The sequence below is a fragment of the Cibotium barometz genome, chromosome 32 (genome assembly GCF_041138505.1).
Source record: "Cibotium barometz isolate CiBa-2024 chromosome 32, ASM4113850v1, whole genome shotgun sequence".
Classification (NCBI taxonomy): Eukaryota; Viridiplantae; Streptophyta; class Polypodiopsida; order Cyatheales; family Cibotiaceae; genus Cibotium; species Cibotium barometz.
The window spans coordinates 18,130,620-18,145,666 of NC_141077.1; the positions used below are offsets into that span (position 1 = coordinate 18,130,620).

General features: G+C 40.0%; 1 protein-coding gene across 10 annotated transcripts; it reads left to right on the forward strand.

The window, feature by feature from the left end:
- Positions 1-918: 918 nt before the first annotated feature.
- Positions 919-5,997, forward strand: LOC147619889 (pentatricopeptide repeat-containing protein At2g39620-like). 10 transcript variants are annotated; one of them, XM_086825730.1, is made up of 4 exons: positions 919-1,202; positions 1,743-1,888; positions 2,009-4,513; positions 4,605-5,997. In XM_086825730.1, exons 1-4 carry the CDS (start codon positions 1,110-1,112, stop codon positions 4,696-4,698), a joined length of 2,838 nt encoding a protein of 945 aa, XP_086681856.1. In that variant the 5' UTR covers positions 919-1,109; the 3' UTR covers positions 4,699-5,997. The 10 variants fall into 10 exon arrangements, with proteins under 10 accessions (XP_086681856.1, XP_086681858.1, XP_086681857.1 ...); XM_086825732.1 differs by having other exon boundaries at positions 919-1,192; XM_086825731.1 differs by having other exon boundaries at positions 919-1,192; positions 1,743-1,814.
- Positions 5,998-15,047: the final 9,050 nt, after the last annotated feature.

The following is a 15,047-nucleotide window of genomic DNA, read 5'->3' on the forward strand; positions in this document are numbered from 1 at the left end:
GTTGCATCTTCGGTTTATGATGCACTTTAACAACACTAATGTGGACACCAACATCATGTCCCAAACTAATCTTCACCGACAAATGTACCACCCCATTTTGACTTTGCATTTTACTGCATAGGTCTGAGGATAGACCTACTTTAGGCAGGGGGAGATGTTAACCAATTCCTTAGTTAACTAGGCAAATGACTCTGGTGACCCCCACTGAGATTTTTATTGGAGCGGTCAGAGTATTTACGTGTGATCGGCTCCAACTAATCAATTCATTTGGGCAACTTCGTAATTTTGTCTGCTCAAGCGGTTTTTTGCACTTAATGAATATTTTCACTACCCAAATGAGCCACACATGATATAAACAACATATGATTGAGCTAAGTGTTCACATGTACAGTACTAGCATAGGATGCACTAGTTCAAAGATTTACACAATGGTCGCCCAAGTTTGGGTGCTCTGTCGCTTACAAGTGATGTATAAATAACAATTTCTCTAATGAGAATGGAGAGAGAATGTCCACATTTTTAAGAAAGAAGAGTTGCTCGCAAAAGCTCCCTCCACCAAGCTCACTTCCCTTGTGTGAGATCAAGAGCACCAGCTTAGTGTGTGATAAGAGAGAGTGAGAAAGAGCTTGCTCACACATCCATGGAAAAATAGTGCCTTTTGCATTGCTGTCTAGCCGAGTCTTCTAGTAGGAGGTGCAAGCCAGTGTTGCATCAACTCTTGGGGGCAGCTTTCGTTTTTCAGATGATAGGATCTCCGCGAAGTCAAAGTTTGCTATTTGGGTGTGTCCACCTCACAAAAATTATATGCCACACTTGTCGAGTGAAGCTACCCTTAGACCTCCCTCACAGTAGGGCAACGCGCTACATAATATGAAGTCAAACTTAGCTATTGGGCGCCCATCTCACAAAAATTGTCCGCTCCAGTTGTGAAACCACCTTCACACTCAGAGAGGGAAAGCTTTTGCAAAATAAGGCAGGCCTTCAGCGACAGTACGAGAGTTTTTGTTGTAGTACTGCTATCAGAGTTGCTTTTGCACCTATTGCATCTCCCGAGCAGTTGTTCTGCCAATCGAAGCTTTAGGAATTCTCCTCTGTCTTTTGATCTCAAAATGAGGCGATTGATAGCAATGAAGAGGAGATACTTCCTGTGGCTTAATTACTTTGTGGACTTGCTGAAGTGGCCGGACGACAGGTTTGATTCCGTGAGTTTGCTGTCTTTTCATGCCATGTTAACGACGTTCTCTGTAGTGTGATTTAGGGTTGGTCCGGTTTTATGCCTGAATTGATGATGTTTACATTGTAGGGATAGGGTTTTGCCTCAGAGTAAAGTTTTGTTGGCCGTGTGCTAATATGATGGGCAATGATCAGGGTTTTGACCCAGCTGATGATGGGTATGGAGTTTTGTCCCAGCTGAAGATGGGAATATACTAGTGATGAATAGGGGTCAGGGTTTTGACTCAGCTAATGATTAGTATGCGCTAATGATGGGTTAAGGCTGGGGCTTGCTCCAGCGGACTATGAATATGTGCGAGTGATGGTTTAACGTTAGTATCTTCAATGCAGCTAGTGATGTGTATGCGCTAACATATGTCGGGATTAGGTTTTTACCTCAGCCAATGAAGGGTTTACATGGGATTTTACCTTTGCTGATGGGTTTTTGAAACATGGGAAATGATGTTTTTGTATGATTTAGGGTTAGGGTTACGGTGTTGCCATCAGCTAATGAGGGGCATGTGACACAGGGGAAACGGAGCCTTATGGACATTTTTACACCAAAGAGAAAGGGGGCTTCCCTGTCTTTTATACAAGCTAAGGTAAATTGTGGCTGCGCTAAGTTTCATTGCCCTCCTTTTGACAATCCTAGCAGTTGGAATTGCTGTTCTGTCAGGTAATCTACCACATACCATGCAAGCAATGTATAACAAATTCCACCAATGAACATATAACTGATATGATTGTGGTCTTGTTTTGCTGCGTGGGCGCATCACTTCCAATGACCTCTTCTAAGGATAGCAGCTTATGGTGGGGGACCGGTTACAGAGCCAAAGAAACCTTGTGAAAAGCAACAGCTGGATGAGGCGATTGAGGCTGTGGAATACATGAACCAACGTGGCATGTCTATATCAAGGGATGACATCTACCGCCTTCTCGAGGGATGCAGCAAAAATAAAGATTTGAGGGCTGTTAGGCGAGTGCATTCCCTTATGAATAGCAGTGGTCTTTATTCAGTCACAGTATTGAGCGATCAATTGATCCGCCTATTTGCAGTATGTGGCAGTTTGCAGGAAGCAAATGAAGTTTTCCAGAAAGTTTCAAATCCTAGTGTCTTTACATGGAATGCAGTCATGTCAGCCCATGCAAAGCTAGGAGAAGCTCAGGAAGCTCTTCAAATATATCATAAGATGAAGGTAGAGGGCATTAAGCCAGATACAGTTACGTTTCTATGTGTCTTAAAAGTTTGCAGCAACATTGGTGCCGTATGGCAGGGCAGGCATATACATGACCAGATTTTAATAGGCCATCATGAGTCATCTACAATCATAGGGAATACCCTTGTTAACATGTATGCCAAATGCGGAGATTTGGACGACGCCCGCAGTGTGTTCGATAAGCTGTCCTACCGGACTGTTGTATCCTGGGGTGCAATTCTTACAGGATATGCTGCCCATGGGTATGCTATTAGTACTCTCAAACTTTTTGAATCAATGAAAGAAGAGGGAGTGAAGCCCAGCAGAGTCACATACTTATGTGCTGTAAAAGCATGTAGCAGCATAGGGGCCATAAGCAAAGGTAAGTTAGTACATGTTGAAATTATAAAAAGTGGACTTGAATTTGACTGCGTTGTCGGAAGCACCCTTGTGGATATGTACTCCAAATGTGGTAGCTTAGAGGATGCTCGGAAAGTCTTTGATAATCTGCCAACTCGAGATGTGGTGTCCTGGGGAGCAATCATTGTCGGGTATGCCCAACATGGGCATGGTGAACCTGCCCTTGAGTTTTTTAGGCAAATGCAACAGGCAGGTGTGCAACCAGGCAAAGTTGCGTACTCATCTGCTTTAAAAGCATGTGCTGGCTTGGGTGCAATTGGGCAGGGTCAGCTCTTACATGACCTGACCATCAGATGTGGATTTGATACAGATGTTATATTAGGCAGTAGCACGGTTGACTTGTATGCGAAATGTGGAAGACTCGAGGATGCACGCAAAGTTTTTGATAAGTTAATATACCGAGATCTGGTGTCATGGGGAGCAATAATTTCTGGGTATGCTCAGCATGGATGTGGTTATGCTGCTCTTGAACTTTTTGAGAGAATGCAGCAGGAAGGCATAAAGCCAGGCAAAGCCACATTTCTCTCGGTATTAAAGGCATGTAGCAGCATAGGAGCCTTAGATCAGGGCAGGCTGCTACATATTGAGGTAATCAAGAGTGAAATCAACTCCGATTCAGCAGTTGGTAATACTCTTGTTGACATGTATGCGAAATGTGGGAGCTTAGAGGAGGCAGAAAGAGTGTTTGATGAGATTAATGTGAAAGATACGGTGTCATGGGGTGCATTGATTACTGGATTTGTAGTGCAAGGGCATGGTCTTCCTGCTCTTGACCTCTTTGCAAAAATGCAACAGGAAGGGTTGCCAGCAAACCAAGTCATTTATTTGGGTGCTCTGAAAGCATGCGGCATTATTAGAAGTGTAGAGCACGGCAGGCTGATACATGTTCACATTCTTCAAAGCAAACTTTTCCTAGATATGATGGTTGCAAGTACCCTTGTTGATATGTATGTGAAGTGTGGGAGCATTGAAGATGCACGCGCAGTGTTTGATGACCTTCCCAGTCGGGATCTAGTATCATGGGGAACAATGATGGTGGGATATCTTAATTGGAATGATGGCCTTGCTGCATTCGAGCTTTTCACAGCAATGCAAAAGGAAGGCTTAAGGCCAGACAAAGTGGCCCTTATATGCAGTGTAAAAGCATGTGGCATCTTGGGGGCTTTAGAGTGGGGGAATTGGATTCACGCGGCCATACTTGAAAGTAAGCTTGAGTCAGATGTGGTTTTAGGGAGAAACCTCATTGATATGTATGCAAAATGTGGAAGCCTAGAGGATGCACATAGAGTGCTTGACAGACTATCAAGCTGTGATGCAGCATCGTGGGGTGCTTTGATTGCGGGCTATGCTTCAAAGGGAAACTTCATACATATCCAACTGTGCTTGGAAGACATGCAGCAGCAAGGATTGAAGCCAGGTGACGTTATTTTCACCAGTATTCTTGCTGCCTGCAGTCATGCAGGTCTGCTGGAGGAAGGTTGTCGGTACTTTCAATCTTTAGTAGAAGATCATGGGATTGTGCCAAGTAATGAGCACTACAGCTGCATGGTTGACCTTTTTGCTCGTGCTGGAAGGTTGAATGATGCAAAGGACCTACTAATGACTGTGGTGAACTTTCCTGACGCACTTGTATGGCGATCTTTACTTACTAGCTGCAAAACATACAACAATGTGAAGCTAGCAAGGTGTTGCTTCGATGAAGTTATTTACTTGAATCCTTGTAATGCTTCTGGGTATATGCTGATGTCGAATATCTGTATTGCTGCTGACATGTAGGATGACGGCAATACAATCCAGCAGTTTAAAAGATGTGCTCAGAAGCAGCCAGGTATGGCTTCAATGGAAGTTGACATGCACGTGCATGTTGTAGGAGAAAAAGGTATCACACAAAGTTTTGGGACTTAAAACAAAGGCCACGAAGATGCGTCATGGTCATGGTAACAATGCTACCATGCGTTTGAGCTATGTAATAGTAGAACATTCAGAGAGAGAGAGACAGAGAGAGAGACAGGTCTGCAGGGTCTACAAAAGGCCCAAAAGTCTATGAGTCCAGTGTAATCCATGAGAGACGGAAAGTCTCAACTCCTAACTAAACAAGACACTCTCAAGCAGAACAAAATATGGAGCACACTATGCCGGCTCCTGCATTCACGAAAGGCCTCAAAGCCATCCTGATGGTGGAGTCGTGTGTCATGATCTCTTTCCATCATGCAGCGAAGTACCCCTGTGCTGCTGGAGGATTTCCCAAATCTGGAGCTGTCGCAATGATGGCACCTGAGGTCCCCTGTGGACGGGAACGCTAGCTGCTGTAATCTGTCTATGGTGGCCCCTTGTGTGTGTTGGGGGGACTGTCGCGAATCTGACTCCTTATGATTCCTCTGGCACTGTTGTGAATGGGTGCCCCTGCCTGTCAGTGTGATTGTTCATGGAAATTTGTGCTAGAAGTCTGAGTCAGATCTTGCTGCTGCTCTTGGTCCCATGAGTGAGCTCAAGGTTTCAGTGGTGACGTAGCAAGTCCGAAACATCTATGGTCTTAAAATCTATGACTCAGAGCAAGAGGATCGAAACTCTCTCAAAAGCAAGTAAAGGAAAACTCTCTCAGAAGAGGCAATGGAATTGACCTTGTATTCAGAATACACGGGACATCCGATCAGATAGTGCTCTTTGTCTTTGTCTTCCTGTTGTACATGCTCTGCATAATTGTTCTTCCCCATGGGTGCCTTCTAACCCCCTTGCCTCTATCTGGAGCCAATGTGAAGTTATTCTGAATTGGCCAATCACTATATGTGGCATCTGACATGTGTCGACTGAGATATTAGGGTTAATCAATGAAGAGAAACCCTGAGGAAGTGCTGCCTGTAGAAGTGAAGGTTCGTGGGAAGCACTATGGGGAATAGCTAGGTCCTACTAGTGTGTAGCTGAATGAGATCTGTTGCAGCTTGGTGAGGTCTAGAAGCAGGGCATCCAAGCTATGCCGAGAAGGGGAGATGGTTTATCTGGAGGCTTTGTCAGTAAAATTAATGGGAGACACAGGAGTACCAAGCCCGACTCTTGCCCTTGCTCTACAAGTAATCTTTAGGATATGATGTATGTAGTTAACTATTTGGAAGAGAGCCTTAAACATCAATGGGGTTGCACCAAAGTCTACAAGGACAAGCATTCATCACCTTTAATCTCTCTATTCTCCTCCAATCCTCCTCACCTAAATCACATGGTTGTGGGCCTCAATAAAGTGCTAAAGAGCCAACTCTTGGTGCTTGGTACTGGCAAATGTGCCCAAAACACTCAAGGTGTTCAAGTATTGTAGATCATCAACTTGGTCTTACCAAGATTTACAAGGAGCTCCATCTAGTCACAAAGGTTTGGAGTGCTTACGGCAGAGGGGGGGGGGGGGGGGGGGTGGTGCTTCTTTGCAATCCCTCAGCCTAATTGGTGATGAGGACCGCCATCCACATGCATGCTTGCCATCCTATTAATAAAATCTAAGATCTTACCAATGCATAGTCTAAAAAGAGCTGGAGAGAGAGAGAGAGAGAGCACCCTTGTTAAATCCAAATCATGTTGCCAATGTCTCATGATAAAGCCCTTGGAGTGTGGATATGACCATTTGTATGATGCCATGCCCCCTCGATCATCTGTGGTGGAAAAAGAAGCCTTTTGATTACTTGAAGATTTGTGCCAGATACTAAGTCAAAAGTCTTTTTAAAAACCCTCAAAACAACAATAGACTTGTCTGACCTTCTTAGTGATGGCTTGGAGGGTGTAAACATGGTCCAATGTGTCTAGTGAGTCTTTTGATAACATGCTTGCCCCCTAGTCAACTAGCCTTGTGATCCGGTCTCTCTGCAGATGTGCTGATCCAAGACTTTAAAACTTTTGTGTAATGGTCATGTAATACTGGGATCTAGGAGATCCCTTGCTTTATGGGTTGAGACAATGATATTGGTGGGCCAACACGGTGGGAAGTCTTCACAATTACTTTATTGAAGAAGTTGGCAAGGACAAGGGCTAGAATATTGTATCCACGAGTAAAGTGCTTTGTTCGGAGGTCCTTATGGTCCTAGACATGACATTCAACTTGAAAGTTTTCAATGGTTGCACTACCAGCTAAACTTGGGGATGCCAATGGGGATGGATGCTGCAAAACAAAGATTAGCAGCACATGGAAGCTTCAAAATCAGCCCAGATTTTGAAAGAGAGAGTGCAAGAGTTTTTCTAGACCCTTTTTGTACTATCTCTAATTTGGCCTTGGACTAGTGTGAACACAAAAATAAAAGAAATCCTAGCTAACTGTACAAAGGTTTAACTTGAGAAGGTATTCATGATATTCTAATTGTAAAGCCATATCCGAAGCAAGACATGGCCACCACCAGGCAACGTAAAGGTTTAACTTGAGAAGGTATTCATGATATTCTAATTATGAAGCCATATCCGAAGCAAGACATGGTTGTGTCATGGAACACAAAAATTTACCTTCAAAACTCTGAAGTACATACCTTATAGTATGAAATAAACTTTTAATACCTCATAGAAAGTGCAAATTATATTTACTTTGAGAAGGTATTCATATGATATTCTAACTCTAAAGTATAATCCTTATAATATAGCAATAATTCTTTAATACCCCATAGATAGTCAAAATTATGAATAAAGTGGCACTTCCATTGATCATGTTAGCCACCTTTGTAAGTAGCATGTTTAGTAACCCCAATTATGACCACTAATCAAGAGACCAACAAACCACTTACAAGACATGAAAAAGACCAGTAGTAGTGAAGCCATACCTTGATAAGCCAACAGACCTCGTATAAGACCAGTAGTGATGCCAAACCTTAATAAGCACCACTAATTGCAATCCAAAACAAGAAATACCCTATATGGGCACAAGGAACAACATCACAATAAAATAAGACTCTTGTTGACCTTGTTAGAATGATCTACTTAGGTCATCACATATCCTTATATAGAATGAAGGTGACCTTCCCAAATTTAGGTGATTTGTAAAAGCCCGACTCTTGGTGATTCATACATGTAACTTCCCCTCTTGATTTAAGTAGTTTTATCTATCCATTAAATCGTGTAATTGGTTGCACTAATCTAGGTTCGGCCTAGTAACACTTGTTCCTCGATGTTCCCATAGACATCATATAAACCTTTATGGCCAAGGGATTACGTTTGATGGAAATATAAAATTTTAATAACCCTTCAACATGCACCATACATGAGTTTACACTTCATACTTTAGTATTTGTGGATTCAAGGTCTGCTTTACCCAAAATCTCCCATGTTTCATATGAGAGCAAGTTATGACTTGCCACTACATCAATCAAAGGATGCGAGAAGCTTGGTTACCAGAGGTAGAGATTTTAATTCTCAGTCTAGCTGGCTCGATGTTTAAGTCCTCATGTGTAGCCATGTTTAGATGTAATGTTCTATTTTGAAACCTTTGTTTTGCCTTGGCTTCAAGTGCTTGTATTTCATTTTTTCTCTTTTTTCTTGTTCTCTAGCCTTGGCTTCATGTGCTTATATTTCAAATTTCTTTTTTTTTTCTTATTCTCTAGCCTTTTTCATATACTTGGGCCTACATATCTTGGGTTATGGGTCCATAGTACTTCTACATCTTACTCCCATTGATGTATCCTTCACTTAAACACCATCAAGGATCTCAATTCTTTTGCAGAGCCTTGTGGAGTGATCTCGATGACCTTGAATGGTCCTATCCTTGATATTTTACTTTTTTTCTTTATGTTGGAACCAACCCCAAACATGAGAGCTAGATCTTCTTTCTTAAGTTCCTTTTTCCTTGGTGTTATGGTCAAACCACTTTTTTCAATGGAACTTGTCTACTACCACTAACCCATGTGAGGCCAATGTTGTTTCGTCCAATTTTTTTAAATCTATTAAACTTTTAGCCATTGCATTCTCCATTAGTCATTCACTAATTGCAATTCTCAAGCTTGGCACTCGATATTCCATGGGCATCATTACGTCTACTCTATAGGCATCACTACATCTACTCAATATGCTAACCGGAAAGGTGTGTATCCAGTTGTAACTTTGTAGGATGTGCAATAGGCCCAAAGCGTAGCCATATATCGTTTCGGCTAGCCTCCATGGCCTTTGTAAGAATTGCACATAATGTTTTGTTAGTGCTTTTAGCCTTGCTGCCTTGGCTTATGGGTAAGGTGAACATTTTCAATGGACCACCAAAGACCCTTCATTAGAAATCACTCAATTATCTTGTTGATAAAGTGCGATCTTACCAGGTCCTACGGGCATCTGAATCTAGAAATGACTCTCATATAAGAATTTAGTTGTGGTAAGAGTGTGAGACTTCCTAAAGGCCTCTATCCATGTAGTGCAATAGTCAGTTGTGCCACAATAATGTACCGTACACTGTAGCGTGCTTGGGTGTCATGCAGTAGGAGTGATATAGGTCCTACAAAATTTTCAAAAAGATGGTGTGACTATGACTAGTGTGAGTGACCATGGTTGATATGAGTGACATTCTATCTTTTGTTGTGGCATAACAAATAATTGACACTCCTCACGTCATTTGAAAAATTCTCTAGCAACACCAAATATTGTTGGCCACCATTATCCTGCTTGGAGAACCTCACAAGTAGTTATCTCATTAGCAAAATGAGCAAAATGTTCTCTTGCAATTCCAAAGTGTGCTTCTTCTAAGCTTACATGCTCTCGTGGGAGACTGTTGGTTGGTGAAGTTTGCATACCCACCTCCAATTGAGTTCTGAGGAGCCCCTCTTGCCCTAGTATGGTGTCTTTGCTATATGTATTCCCACCATAGCTGCTTCCATAATTGCATTGCCCCATGGTCCCTCACCTCTTCCTTAGGGCCTTGGTCCACTCCATCCTCCTGTTCCTACAAGTCTGCCACTTTTGATTTTTTTATGTATTGGAAGTTCATTTGGCCATTGTAAGTGTTGCCTTAACATTCTCTAGTTCTTGCTTTTCAATCTCCCGTCAGGTCCAATCCCTCAACCCGAACAACCCGAACAAGAAGCCATGTAGGTGTCAATTGTATCCATTTCAATGATTTGCAACATGAGTTGCATGTACTCAGGAAACAAGAAACAAGAAGCAAGAAGAAAGAAAACATAGGAGGAGCAAGGTAAAACATCACCACAATTTTCCCAAGAGGCCAAGGTCAGGTCTACTACTAGTTACCATTCCATGTCACAGGCGAAGAAGATGAACTCACCCCGACATCAAATAGGTGGTGGGCCCTAGTCCTCTTTTGAGGACTTCCCTCCCTTCGACCCTTCCTTTTTGAGCTCATGTTGGAAGAATATTATTATCAGATGTCCCATGATAAGAAGATTGTCCTTATTTTACTGTCCCTAGGTCCATGACTTCATCAATGCTAACGTCCAGTGTTCTTTGCGAGAGCAACTACTCATAACATCTTCTCAAATGCCTATAAAATGTCATTTTATCTATTGGAACCCAGTTCTTTGTTGGTAGCATCTAGTGTTCTACAATAGGGATTCATGGTGTACTCACAAATCTTGTGAAAACAAATAGGTGTGCTTATCATAGTTTGTTGCACATCAATCTTTCCACAAAAGATCGGTGAGAGCTCATTCTCCTTGTCCGCAAGCTCTATCCTCTGAAGGAATTCTAGGAAGCTAGAGTTTGTGGTTGTCATATCTATAAGGATACTATGAAGGTAAGAGAATGATCTAGGAGAAGAGTTTCAAAACTTAAAAAGACTTATTATGAAACTACTATGAAGGTAGTGTCTTATATAGTCATTTATAAAGTCACTTTTTTATTTAAAAAAGTGATAATCCATAAAACCTTGGATGATTAAAAAATAATATCCCATACAAAGTGCGGATATGGATGATATCTTCGCACTTATTCCACTGGCATGGTTGGTGAGATTATGAGTGACATGCTACTATGAAGATAGTGTCTTATATAGTCATTTATAAAGTCACTTTTTTATTAAAAAAGTGATAATCCATAAAACCTTGGATGATTTTAAAAATATCCCATACAAATCTTAAATTATAAGAAAGACCACCATGCACAAGGCTTAGATATTAAAATATTTACCATATATAAAAATAATTTAATAAAATAAGTTTACATTGAGCTAAACTAGTGTAGATATGGATGGCAGCTATGCACTTTTTCCCTTGGCATGGTTGGTGAGATTATGAGTGACATGCTATGAAGGTAGTGTCTTATATGCTCATTTATAAAGTCACTTTTTTATTAAAAAAAAGTGATAATCCATAAAAACTTGGATAATCAAAAAATAATATCACATACAAATTTTAAATTATAAGAAAGGCTACCATGCAAAAGGCTTAGATATTAAAATATTTACCATGTATAAAAATAATTTAATAAAGTAAGTTTATAAGTGTTGAGATATTGAGCTCAACTAGTGCGGATATAGATGACAGCTCCGCACTTATTCCACTGGCATGGTTGGTGAGATTATGAGTGACATGCTACTATGAGGGTAGTGTCTTATATAGTCATTTATAAAGTTATTTTTTAATTAAAAAAAGTGATAATCCATAAAACCTTAGATGATTAAAAAATAATATCCCATATAAATCTTAAATTATAAAATACTACCATGCACAAGGCTTAGATATTAAAATATTTACCATGTATAAAATTTAATAAAGTAAGTTTGCGAGTGTTGAGATATCGAGCTCAACTAGTGCGGATATGGATAAAATCTCCACACTTATTCCACTGGCATGGTTGGTGAGATTGAGTGACATGCTGCTAGTGCTTTGAAGGCTGTGTGACAGTCACTTTGGTTTACTAGAATTATGACATATTTATAGTGCCAGCTCATGTAGTTGGATTCGCACTATGGACCTGACCTTATATGTTCTCTTATCTTTATGTTATGGTTGTAGAGAATAGAATAGAATAGATGAAAACTCAGCCATCCATGTCTCTTGTGTGCTTGTCTACTCTTGTATGTGTGTGTTTGCTTGCAAAAGCTCAAGCTCACCCTCTACCCAGCATTCTTCTCATGGTAGCAGAGCATTGCTTCTTGTGAGGAGCTCGAGGCAAGCAAAGGAAGTAGTACACGAGTAAGGGTAAGGACAACCCCATCTTATCCCTTTGATTTGGAAGAAAATCTTTACATGTAGCTGCTAGTTAAGAGCAACAAGCATGAACAACAATAAGGTGCATCACATCTTGAGCTGCTGAGTTGCCCTTCGTGGAGATGCTAAGGGGCTTTTAAAATTTGGCTTTGAGGCCATTTCAAGCCCCATTTTGGATCTGCAATTTTTTGTATGCACTCTATGGAAGTGTCAATTTTGATTGTGTACGCCCAATTTCTAGTTTGTTAAATAGTTGTAGCATAAATTTGGTTGTAGAGAAACATTCCGTGGTGTAGAGAATATGAGATTTGCATATTGTTGTTGTTGGGTGGATGTATATTTATGTGATTGGCTCACACTATATGTAGTGATAGTATAACAGGTTTATAGTACCACTGAAGGTGACTATGTTGGACATTACAAATTTACTACAAGTGCATAAGTTTTACAAGTATTATTTGGTAAGTTGCTGCAAGTAATCATGCTTGGCAATCTATTAGTAAGAAGCTAGACAAGAATAACTTCCAAGCATGGAAGTAAACTTCCTCATGAAAAAAGATTGGGACTTTGTTTCAAGTGACGAGAAGGAACCAGATCTTCCAAAAGAAAATGTCACTCCTCAATAGTAGGCACAAGCCTTAAGGATGAATGGGATACCTTGGTTAAGTGTATAGCACAAGTACCAAAGGCAAGAAAGATGCATTTAAAGCAAGAGCTGCATAATGTGCAGAGGAAGAAGCTAGGTATCACTAAAAGGGCTTGTAAGGAAAACTTCCCGAAATTTGAGAACCTTATATCTCTTCTGATCATCAAGGAGATGAATGTCGAGAGTAGGTCATCTTCCGAAAATACACAAGAGCATGCCTTCTTAAAGTTCAAAAGTTGATGGAATGCACAAAGTATGTGAAGCATTCCAATTGGAAAAACAATCGAAGCATATATTTCCACATGATAAGAATGTAAGTCAAAGAACACATGCACCACAAAACTTATCTAACAAACCATCTACACGAGAAAGAAGATATTTGTTTTTCATGATAATTTTATTTTTAATACCCTAGAGTCTATGCACATGCAATAGGATTTATTATTTTTCTATATTAAAAGGCCTGGAGTGCCAAAGGGTGAGCTAATAGGTCAAACAAGTCTATGGTCTAAGGGTTCTTTTATTTACCATTGTTTTTTTTAAAGTTGAGTTTGGTTTTGTCTGAAAGGAGCTTTATGATGTGGTTGAATACTAGGAATGAGCTTAATGGTATGGGTTTCTAAGCGAGAGGTAGGTAGGCGTGGTGGTAAATCATCGACAAAAGAATCTTGAAATTGATCATGAAAAAGCATGTTGACTAGGTGACAATTTGTGCTCAGTTGCTTTAATTTCATTCACATAAATCAAGTAAGCTTTTGCATATTTTCTTAGTGATTGTTTTGCTTGTGTGTGTGATAAAAATGAATGCAATTTATGTGTAAGATGACTTTTGAGTGTTAAAGTTTCATCATTATGTGTAATCCACATTGTGTGAGTGAAATAATCAATTTTGTAGGTGAAATTTTGTAGGTGAAATGATGACGAAAAGGCATGCCTAAGATGATATCACTAGTGTGCAAAAGTGCAATTGAGAAATTTCTTTTCTCTTTATAAGGACCAATCATGATTTCTAATTGACGAACCTATTTAGTGCCATTATAAGTGTACCAAGAAAGGAAAACTTCACCTTTATAAAGAGACGCATCTCTAATTGCAACTTCTTAATAGCACGGTCAGAAATGAAATTGTGGAATCTCCTATCATTGTGCAACACTGTGACATTATAACCATTGACATTATAACCATTAAGTTTAGTATCTTCAGAGACTGCAAAAAGTATGCAAGGCTGTAGGAGAGTTTGCTAAAACTATTCGTTGTACTAAGGTATAGTCTCTCAGTTGGACAAAGACAGTATAGTCTCTCGATCGAACATATACAAAGAATCCCATCCACAGGGAGCTTTGAGTGCAAACTGTGGTGGTGAAAAGCTTCCTTTCATGTTGCGTTGGAACTCTTCCCAAGTAGTAGGCTTGCCATGACTATTACAAAGAACATCCCACCAAAGTGAAGCACAATCAATCATGTGGTTGGAAGCACACTTAATCTTATCTTTTCTTGAAAAGTCTCCTTAAAAAAGTAGTCATTCAATTGACTCAACCATATGAGAGTATACGACGAGCATCTTTCTTTCCATCAAATTTAATAAAAGAAAAAGTGTGACGGCTAGTCTTACTATCCTTTTTAGTTGCTTGAACATCAAAGGTAGCCTTGATGATCTTGGTGATATGTACATCTTCGAATTTAGGAGTAGGACCTTCATTATTACAAGCCGAAGTCGAGACATTTTTGTTGCTTGTATTGATATAATTGCTCAAGGAGTTGATTTCATTTAGCAAATGTCAGTGGTGGATGTGGGGAATAAAAAAATCCCCCATCTTGAACTCGATCATCTTGATTGCTAGTGTTGACATTTGCGGTTCCAGTAGAATCAGGGGTGGATTCCAGAAAAGTGAAGAAAAGCATCGAGAATTTTTTAAGAAACTGATTTATTTTTTTAAAAGAAGATTTTTCTAGGTTGTAGGTTTTTTTTAAACAAGTTCTAGGTCTTTTTAGACTTAAGAATTTTTCTAGGTTGTTAAAGGAATTCTCCAAAATTTTTACAACATTTTTTTAGGCCTTTTTAGACTTTAAAAATAGGTTTTTAAAAATGCTTCTTAGGCTCTCTATTTTTTTAAAGTCATAGATGTTGAGGACCCATAGTAGCATTGTACCATTGGCACTTACATGGCTATTTTTTCTTCCAATCGGTAGTCAAGATTTAGGTTTCTTCCATGCTTCAATCACTTCATGGACACATGGTAACACTTTTCTTCTTATGGACCCTTTTATAGACATGAACACCCCCCCCCTCTCTCTCTCTCTCTCTCTCTCTCTCTCTCTCTCTCTCACACACACACACACACACACATGAAATCCCTATATACCATGTGCATTCAAGAGAGATTCTATGAATTCTTGAATTTAAAACATACTGCATTTGTAAATCTAGAGATGAAAAATATATCCCTTTTTAGACCAAACTTGGCACCA